The sequence below is a fragment of the Acipenser ruthenus genome, chromosome 2 (genome assembly GCF_902713425.1).
Source record: "Acipenser ruthenus chromosome 2, fAciRut3.2 maternal haplotype, whole genome shotgun sequence".
Taxonomy (NCBI): domain Eukaryota; kingdom Metazoa; phylum Chordata; class Actinopteri; order Acipenseriformes; family Acipenseridae; genus Acipenser; species Acipenser ruthenus.
Genome location: NC_081190.1, coordinates 70,428,019 through 70,438,739, shown reverse-complemented (window position 1 = coordinate 70,438,739; position 10,721 = coordinate 70,428,019). Strand labels below are relative to the sequence as shown.

The following is a 10,721-nucleotide window of genomic DNA, read 5'->3' as shown; positions in this document are numbered from 1 at the left end:
TGCACGCTGCTACCTGTTCACTATATGACATTGGTAAGATCGTCTATCTGTCTCTGTCTGTCTGTCTACTATATAGTGAGATTGTATTTATACCTTCAAGGGACAGAATATCTGTCTTTTTTTAAAACCTATTATACAATAATGTGCCAATTTATTAGAACACCTCGATTTGTCATTTATATCCTTAAATACCTACCTGCATGAAAACCTCTTTGTGTGAGACTTAGTAATTAGTGATGTAGAAACAATAGGCACTCTTGTGAAAATGCTAGATCACTTTGTGCTTTAATAGGCATCTTGAACAACTTTAAAAAAGTAACATGCATTTTACCATTTGTGTATGTGTGTTCCTTTTTATCTTATTATTTTTTAATGAATTCCACACATGGCCTATCATCAATTAAATCAGACAATTGCTAATTTGCTTATTTGACAATTTTCCAAGATTATCAGTTACAGTGGTTTGGATTTCATATGCACAACAAATCAAAACAACAGAAGCAATGGGGTGTTCTAATACATTTTCACACTACTGTAGCAATCTATTTTGATTAACTGGTATCAAACATTTACACAAGAGACACAGGATTTAAAGGGTTATCTGCTGTTCAGTTTAGTTTATTCACTTTTGGGCCTGCAGGGCCAGCACAGGTACAGCTCAATAGTGAAAGCATCGTGAATACAAAGAGACATCTAAATAAATATATTAGAAAAATAAAAACACATGATCACAGTTTCATTATAGCTTAAACAATTTCAAGCACAGATGCCACTGAACTGCAAATTTAAAGCCAGAGAGGCATGGCAATATATTTTAGTCTCGTCAAGGGTTGGTTTCGAAAACCCAAGTGTAAAGCAATACAGAGCTTCTCCACCTCCCTTTAATCCACATTGCTCCAGGATTATTTAGTACTGTACATGTTGGCTTGTTCTTTATTTCCATTAAGACATCTTTCTTTTTTTTCACCAGTTATTTCAGGGGTTTTTGAGTCCAGTATCACTACATTTAATTACACTCAATCCAGAGAGTACTGTCTGTCGCAGAATGCAGCTTTAGCAACCTTAGAGCAGGTGACCAGTGCTCAGAACACCAGCTTCCAGACCTGCAGGTAACGTATGCACTGAGAGTGTGGTTAGAATTGAACACATTCAGTACCATATAAATTTTCAGAATGTTTAATTTAATTTCTTACTTTTTAATTTGTCATTTTGTGTCATTCTCTGCTGTTTATGTTTGCACTGCTTATTAAATATTCTACTTCGAAAAGCTGAACTTCTGAAATGCAGCAAGTTTTCTAAATGGCCACTGGGGGTGTGTGTAAGTCATTTCAGCCACACCTCTGCAACTGATCTGTAAAGTCAATGGAAAAACATCTTTCACAAGGAACTGGAAATTAGAGATGCACACCACCCTAGTGGGTCAGAGTTCTCACTTCAGAAATTCAGCTTTTAGACAATGCTTGAAAAAAGCTGTGATAGTAATCCTGAAAAATAGTAATCTAAGCAGAAAAAAACTATAGAGAGTGATAGAGGTTATAGTAGGATATTAAAATGGAAATAATTGAAGTACTTACAAATGATTCAACCTCTTACATTGGGGTCTGTTTCACCTTGATTACACTATGTAACACAATTTTTGTTCCTGGGTAGTAAGTGTTATTTCCTAATTACTTCTGCCTCAAAAGCATAGAAAATGGCTGTTATTCCCCACAAACTTTGCTTTTGTGACCAGGACAGTGATATTTTGAAATTTACCTATTTTCAATGAGAAAACGGGCGAATTTGTGTCTCTTCGTTCACATAAAGTAAAAAAAAAAACAACATATGAATCCAAATTAACATGTATTTATACTAAAGTAATACAAAAATGACTACAAAAGATTTAGAAGTGAGTAGTTTTTCAAGATTTACGATTATACTGTAAATCACTTTCACGAATCAGCCCCCAAATGTAGTCTCCCATCATGTTCTCGTTATACTGTCCTTGGTAGTGGCGTTCAAAGTCCAGTATATCCTGGTGGAAGCGCTCGCCTTGCTCCTCCGAGTACGCTCCCATGTTCTCCTTGAATTTATCAAGATGAGCATCAAGGATATGGACTTTGAGGGACATCCTACAGCCCATTGTGCCGTAGTTCTTCACCAGAGTCTCAACCAGCTCCACATAGTTTTTGGCCTTGTGATTTCCCAGGAAGCCCCGAACCACTGCGACAAAGCTGTTCCAAGCCGCTTTCTCCTTACTAGTGAGCTTCTTGGGGAATTCATTGCACTCCAGGATCTTCTTTATCTGTGGTCCGACGAAGACACCGGCTTTGACCTTTGCCTCAGACAGCTTAGGGAAGAAGTCTTGAAGGTACTTGAAGGCAGCCGACTCCTTATCTAGAGCTCTGACAAATTGTTTCATAAGGCCCAATTTGATGTGCAGTGGTGGCATCAGCACCTTCCGGGGGTCCACCAGTGGCTCCCACTTGACGTTGTTCCTCCCCACAGAGAACTCGGTCCGCTGTGGCCAGTCCCGCCTGTGGTAGTGCGCCTTGGAGTCCCTACTGTCCCAAAGGCAAAGATAGCAGGGAAACTTGGTAAAACCGCCTTGGAGACCCATCAGGAATGCCACCATTTTGAAGTCTCTTATGACCTTGATGCCATCTCAGAAAAATGCAGATATGTATCCACTTAGGCAGCTGGAACTAAACTGAACTGGTGGGCTTAAGGCCCCTGTATTTAAACTACTATTTATATTACTGGAAAGTTCTAGAAAGTTCTAGAAGTTACTCCAAGTTTACTCAGCACTGAATCTATCTGAAATGTTCTGGAAAATAGGTAAATTTCAAAATATCATTGTCCTGGTCACAAAAGCAAAGTTTGTTGGGAATAATAGCCATTTTCTATACTTTTGAGGCATAAGCAATTAGGAAATAACACTTAATACCCAGGAACCAAAAAAAAAAAAAAATAAATTGTTACACGGTGTTACCATTATCAAATACATTATCTTGGTTGAGTCAATTGAAAATAACCCATAATCTGCACAACCCACATACCAATACATTGAATTCCGTTTACATTGCAATCGAATATCAATAAAAAAACAAAAAAAACAACATGTGTTTTGAAGGATCCTTCCACATTACAATTTGAATACATTGCTCTGTACTTGTAATATTCTCATATCATGTAAACCTAATTTTTAAAGCATCAGAGATTTTATACTACAATCTATTTCTGAACCACATTCAGTTTGACTTTTTTTATGGAAGTAAATGCTTTGGCTCACCCTTCATTTTCATGATGTAACTTTTCGATGGCAGGTATGGATGGGTGGAAGAGCAGTGAATTCTTCTTGCCCGTACCACAGCGATCAAGACTTGTGGCAACAGTAATATAGGCATCATTAAAAAAGGGCCCTGTGGATACTACACTGCACCCAGTGCCTACTGCTACAAAACCAATGGTAACCATCTCGGGTCTCTTGAGTTCGAGAGCTAGTGTGTTCTAGTGGAAATGCCTGGTTATTTGATTTATAAGCTGGTTAATTTAGTTTGTGTGCTTTACTGTACTGCTACACATGTACATCTTTGTAAAACACTTTCTTAAAAACAATTCTTTGTTATGTACAATACAGTAAATACCACAAAACACTAAAACAAATATTGCAAAGCTGATTGAGATTGGCGTGGTAAGATGTACAATAATACAATGTTGCTTGGTCTCTGCTCAGTTCCTTTACAAGTCTTTCATTTCCCAAAAAGATTTCTGTGCATCTTCCTGATCTAGTTAACTGTACAACCAGTTCCATGTATAACGCCTATTCAGAATTAAAACATAACAGCAAAGGATATGACAATACTGAAGAGGTTTTGGAATACAGTGGTAAAAATCAGTTCGGCTCTGTTTCTTCACACAGTGTCTTTTACAGATGTATACGTGGTCTATCCTCCATTTGGGAACAGTACCATGACATACAGTGAAGCTATGCAATGGTGTTTATCCCTTGGTGATAGCTTGGCATCAAAGAAACAACTGAGTAGTACATCCACACCCATCCCTGACGGCATGTAAGTAATAAAACTGCTTTTCATTGCGTGCGGGGCAGGGTGGGGTGGGGTGGGGTGGGGGTAGGGGGGCAGAGAAACTCCCTAAGGGCCTTATTATCTCAATGGCACTCTGCAGTGCTGACAAACCTTTTCTTTGGAACTAGACTGACACCTAAAAAATCTACAAAAACAATATACCACTATTTGTTTTATTTTTTGTCTTGATCTAAATCAGGGTTGGCCAAAGCTGGCCCTTCCACTCCTGGTCTTTGTTCCAGCTCTGTTCTAAATTGTTTAAACCCTTAAGGTACACTGGGATTTGAGCGGCTGTTGAAACAGTTTCTTCTTAAAATACATTTGAGAGTGACTCAAGTGACACAGGGAGGAAACTGACAATTTGGATGACCAGATCCAACCTGTCAGTACATTTTAAACCATGTTTCATGCGCCTCATTGCAAAAAAAAAAAAAAAGTTAGCATAATTTTATTCGTGGGACACATACTTCCTTTGTACCTTAAAGGGTTAATTGAACCAATTAAAGCTAGATCCAGACCCTGAAGTAGTTTACTATATAATTTTACCTGTTAAACCTGGAGTGGAACGGTCCTCGAGGACAGTGATTTGACACCCCTGATTTAAACAGTGGAGGATCTCATCCTTGAAGCTGGTCTATTACAGTCCAGCATACTTGTATTATATGATGTTAATCAGGAGGGAGGGAATCTGTGTGACATCAGTGGTATTAATATAGAGTTGAAGGTCGATCCCTCAGTATACTGCATTGTCTTTCTCCTTACAGACCTGCGTGGAGCAAAGACAAGGACGTGGTTCAGTTCTCCAGTGGAAAGCTGACAGTTACTCCATGTGTCAACAAACCCAGCCAGCTTGCTTCAGCCTACTGCTTCAACCCAAATAGTAAGATTTATTTGTAATACTTTCAAGAACTATAACAAATCCTACAGGATATGATATGAACTGTTTAATAGTTGCATAAAACAATTGGATTTTGAATCTTTTTTTCTTTTCTTTTTGGCAGTCACAGACTTTATTCCAGTAATCAAGGATGACAAATGTAAGCAGTCACTCCCCACTCAAATATAATACATTATACTCTCAATGTGATTTGCCTATCTGAAATGAACTTTTTTTATATTGTTTATATTTTAGTGTGGCTCAAGATTGCCATAGTTTGCATTATCTCCTCTATATTTATCATCTTACTCATGGCTGTCACCTTCATGAAAGGGTAAGAAAATTAAGCACTTTTTTGTGTCTCTGTGTTATTTTTCAATTTTAAACACACTGATAAATGCACCAGTTACTTTTCTTGTAAGGTATGAATTTGATTGTAGAATCTACTGCATTAAGTTACATAAGATATAGAAATTGATATAAGATAATACTCCTATACTGTATGTATAACAGTCAGTAACTAATTGTATTTTTTTTTGTTTTGTTTTGTTTCCAGGAATAAGTGCATCTGCTGTGTCAAACGTAAAAAGCCAGCGGAAGACTCTACCCTAGAGAGAGGCCAAGGCTTTGACACAGTCAGAGGACTGCATCGTGATAGGATTCCATCATACCAGATCAGTGGCGCAAGAACCAAGCCACCTGTATTGAGTAAGGCCTTAAACACTGGCTACAGCTCTCATTACTCTAACCATGGCTTTGAATCCACACCCGAGGCCAGTAAGCAGAACTTTGCCAAAACTTATGTGGACCATGACCGTTATGAGTACAGCAATGCTGCCTTTGATAATACTTATTAAGACATCAAATCTGACTTGACTCCGCGGTTAAGCAGTGATGACTGACACAAATCAGCGACCTCTGGAATTGAATGGACTTCCCCCCACTGTATTTTTTTTTAATGTGTTCTACATAAAAAAATAGTCAAAATGATTTTTTTTAGTTTGTTTTAGTATTTCAAAAAATTATTTTAGTATTTTAAACCCTCTTGATTAAATCTGAAAAATGGTGCTGCTGTTCTTATAGCAGCCAAGTAATAAATAACAAAAAAATATGATTACTACAGACTTTGTGCATTAAATAAATAAATAAATAAATAAATAAATAAATAAATAAATAAATAAATAAAAAGTTGTTGTTTGGTATTTTTTAAAAGCAACTAAAATGGAACGGGGTTCCAGGTTTTGCTATGAGTTTAGTCAAGCATATTGTATGGAAATAACGAGCTAAGGTGTGTCTGGGCAAGCTCATAAAAAACTGCAATGGCTCAGAATTCCATGTAATTGTAACCTTAATTCCACCCAACGTTTATGTTTGCTATGACTGTACAGGAAATGTGTGGAGTTTTATTACTAGGGTGTTAAAAACAAAATGTACTTAACAGACTATTAAGCTTTTTGGTTTTAGTTATTAATAATAATAATAATAATAATAATAATAATAATAATAATAATAATAATAATAATAATAATAATAAAAGTAGGTGTTTAAATATTGTAGGTGAAATTGGTATGTATATTTGGTAAGTTTTACTCGAGGAGCTGAACCTGAGGGTGGTGTGCGTGTGTGTGACACCATAAAGATAGCAAAGCTATGTTCAAAACTGGAATCAGTTATAACTTGTTTAAAAGGCTAGTATATGGTAATAGAAATAGTTTAGAGTTTACATGCTGCTATTTGTTATATAATTTATTGTTTTTTTGTCTTTTGTAAATGTTAGGCAATAAGGACTAAAATCTGTAAATTGTTTCATACCTTATTTCCTGTGGTTTAATTTCTGTTCCTGGGTGTGTCAGAGAACCTTTACCCAAGTCCTTCAAAACACAGCTACTGAAGAAAGGAATGATGTACAGTACTTGTGTCATTCAATCCTTGTTAAACTACTGGTCATAGCAGTAAATACCACAAAACACCAGCAAATGCTGTTATGCACAGTTTTATAGGCAAATGCTATGCAATGTCACTTCTATACATGCTGCATCTGCCGTTAGACACAGAAGTGACAGATAATTCCTTTAGGTCAGGCGAGGTCAAAGTTGTCTCTTCCATTCCTGGTCTTTGTTCCAACCCAAATTGTTTAATTGAACCTGCATCCAGACCAGGGCCGGATTAAAGGACATGGGGGCCCTACGTTAACCCATATTTTGGGGGCCCTATGCACATGGCGAATGGTGTTATTGGCATATTGGTTAATCCGGCCCTGCGTTGGGGACAGAGAGAGTGAGCGGAGCAGAGCGAGCCAATTATATATGGAGCGGGGGGAGCGGAGCGGCGTAGTTGCTGGAGTGGAGCGTGGTGCAGACATTTCCAGCCTGCTCTTTCACAGCACTGAGAAGAACTGAGCACGGTTTTGCTCCAAAACGAGTTTGCACCAAAAATGTAAAGAAGAAGGTGACAAATACAGATGCAGTCACTGTAAAGTATTTTCCATCATGCCTTTGCATGGTAACCATTAATTTTCCAGTTTCAAACCAAAATTAGGCACTTTTATGTTTTGCAGACTTGAGAATTGCATTTAAAAAAAAAGCTTTTATATTCAATGATTCGTGTTGCACTTTATAATTCATTATGGAGGGAAAAATATCTATTCTCCCGATTGTGGAGCTGCCATATAAAAATGTAAGTCAGTGTGTCCATCTGTCTGCAGTTATTACAAAGCCTATACTGTTTTTTACCGTTCTATATACTGTATGAACTATATAACTTATCTGAACACTTTATGTAGGCTTTTTTCTTTGCTGATCATAGCTGGGCATGAGGCTTGTTAAGCTGTGTATGCTTTTATTGCCTTGTACCATATGACAGAAATCACATGCGAGAGATAATAATTTAATCTCACTGTTGTTAATGATCATTTTAATTAACATTCAAACATCTGTTGGAACATACAACAAAAAATGATGCAATATGGATCACAGACATAAAAAAGCTTCTGTCCCAGACAGTAAAGTACAAATGCATTAGCAAGTTCATAATATAACTTAATGTTATATGGGTATGCCAAAGTGGCTAACAGTGTGCAGGTGCAAGTGATCAATGAACAGACAGACAATTATAATCCAGGTGCAAAGTAGTTTAATGCGTTTGTATGTCCAGTGCTGACGGCAGAACAAACAGTAAACAATAATGATGGTAAGTAATACAGTGGTGTGTATTACGGACTGTAATCCCCGGGTTTGTCCCGAAATAATAGTCCTGTTTATTGTACACCCACACGAAACACAAAACACATACACAAGTCGATAGTGCGTGAATTAGTGCTCGTGGTGACAATACAGTTATTTGTGATACAAGTATTGTGCTGTTCCGGGTTTGCGCTGGACTCTGGCAACAGCTCCAGAATGTGTTAGCTGTCTAATAATAACAAGTAATACTTAGACAAAACAAACAAACACTCATGATACGGATATTATATATATTGTGTGACCCTGAGCAAGTCACTTAACCTCCTTGTGCTCCTTCTTTCGGGCGAGACGTAGTTGTAAGTGACTCTGCAGCTGATGCATAGTTCACACACCCTAGTCTCTGTAAGTCGCCTTAGATAAAGGCGCCTGCTAAATAAACAAACAAATTATATATATATATATATATATATATATATATATATATATATATATATATATATATATATATATATATATAATTTGCATGCCCCGGTAGCTAAATGCTTAGTTACGGCTCTGGGCAAAACCAAAGCCCATGGCCATTATACAATATTTTTCTGTATGCATTCTTTGCTGTTGAGCACTACTGACACCGTTGAAACGGTGAGTCTTAGGTCGCCTGCGGATACATTAGTCCAATCAATGCGTCTGAACCTGGGGTGTAACCCCAAGGTAACTGCTCACTGTTAACACGTTTGAAGACGTTAATTCACGTTTTAAATAATACAGTGTCCCCTTCAGACTTGTTAAAGGAGAGTTTCAGAAATAACATTCAAAACTATGCGCGAGTAAATACCATCCTAACTCCTAACATCGAAAAAAAAAAAAAAAGAAAAAAAAGAAAAAAAATAACATTTTATGCCCCGGTAGCTGCGATATGGAGTCTTGCATGCCCCTGTAGTTGTGATATGGAGTCTTTCCATCCACCTCCGTTTGCTTCAACCGGAGGCGCATGCAATTTATATATATATATATATATATATATATATATATATATATATATATATATATATATATATATATATATATATATATAATTTGCATGCCCCGGTAGCTAAATGCTTAGTTACGGCTCTGGGCAAAACCAAAGCCCATGGCCATTATACAATATTTTTCTGTATGCATTCTTTGCTGTTGAGCACTACTGACACCGTTGAAACGGTGAGTCTTAGGTCGCCTGCGGATACATTAGTCCAATCAATGCGTCTGAACCTGGGGTGTAATCCCAAGGTAACTGCTCACTGTTAACAGGTTTGAAGACGTTAATTCACGTTTTAAGTAATACAGTGTCCCCTTCAGACTTGTTAAAGGAGAGATTCGGAAATAACATTCAAAACTATGCGCGAGTAAATACCATCCTAACTCCTAACATCCAAAAATAAAAAAGAAAAAAAGAAAAAAAAATAACATTTTATGCCCCTGTAGCTGCGACATGGAGTCTTGCATGCCCCTGTAGCTGCGATATGGAGTCTTTCCATCCACCTCCGTTTGCTTCAACCGGAGGCGAATGCAATTTATATATATATATATATATATATATATATATATATATATATATATATATATATATATATATATATATATATATATATTGTAATGGAGTGGGCTTTCTTATTTTAAGATATACAGGCTTTAGGACCCTGGGGATTAGGAGAGGACACTCCATCTTGGTAACACTGAAGTAACAGGAGGCCATTTTGCTAAAGGCCTCCTAATTGGGTCAAATTATTTGTTAATTGTTTTGGCAGTGGGTCTGATTGGGGTAAATTAGAGCCAGCTGCCCACACTTATGACTGTGGGGCATATAAACCTCACAGTTGGTTAAATCGGGGCTGTCAGGTTGGAGAAGGCAGTCAAGTAAAGTGAGTACTGGGTGTACTGGATTGTATGTTTGGGTCGGTAAGCAGCTTAGCTGCCCGACGCTCAGTCAGGGACTGTATTGAGTTTAGGAAGTACTCCTGAGAGGAGTTAGGTTTTGTTTTGCTTATTGTGTTTGGCTGTACTTGCAAGTAAAGATACAGGCACTGTCCTGTTTAACTGAGAACAAAGTGTGAAACTGCTTTATTTTGTATCAGAATACGGGGCTGGTAAGAGCGGACACCTGGAACAGTAAATACAGAGGGGTGACTTTATCACTATATATATATATATATATATATATATATATATATATATATATATATATATATATATATATATATATATATATATATATTTGCATGCCCGGTAGCTAAATGCTTAGTTACGGCTCTGGGCAAAACCAAAGCCCATGGCCAGTATACAATATTTTTCTGTATGCATTCTTTTCTGTTGAGCACTACTGACACCGTTGAAACGGTGAGTCTTAGGTCGCCTGCGGATACATTAGTCCAATCAATGCGTCTGAACCTGGGGTGTAATCCCAAGGTAACTGCTCACTGTTAACAGGTTTGAAGACGTTAATTCACGTTTTAAATAATACAGTGTCCCCTTCAGACTTGTTAAAGGAGAGTTTCAGAAATAACATTCAAAACTATGCGCGAGTAAATACCATCCTAACTCCTAACGTCCCAAAAA

General features: G+C 37.3%; 1 protein-coding gene across 1 annotated transcript; it reads left to right on the top strand.

Moving 5' to 3' along the window:
- The first annotated feature begins 3,333 nt into the window (after positions 1-3,333).
- Positions 3,334-6,266, top strand: LOC131701533 (uncharacterized). Its single transcript, XM_059000111.1, has 6 exons — positions 3,334-3,448; positions 3,902-4,052; positions 4,832-4,947; positions 5,069-5,104; positions 5,200-5,278; positions 5,501-6,266. The coding sequence occupies exons 2-6, from the start codon at positions 3,952-3,954 to the stop codon at positions 5,799-5,801; spliced, it is 633 nt and encodes a 210-aa protein (XP_058856094.1). The 5' UTR covers positions 3,334-3,448; positions 3,902-3,951; the 3' UTR covers positions 5,802-6,266.
- Positions 6,267-10,721: the final 4,455 nt, after the last annotated feature.

Excerpts from the sequence above, each read along its gene's own strand:
- LOC131701533 (XM_059000111.1), top strand. The coding sequence starts at position 3,952 with ATGACATACAGTGAAGCTATGCAATGGTGTTTATCCCTTGGTGATAGC. Across the intron at positions 4,053-4,831 it reads ACACCCATCCCTGACGGCAT|ACCTGCGTGGAGCAAAGACA; the intron begins GTAAGTAATAAA and ends TTCTCCTTACAG. Across the intron at positions 4,948-5,068 it reads CTACTGCTTCAACCCAAATA|TCACAGACTTTATTCCAGTA; the intron begins GTAAGATTTATT and ends TCTTTTTGGCAG.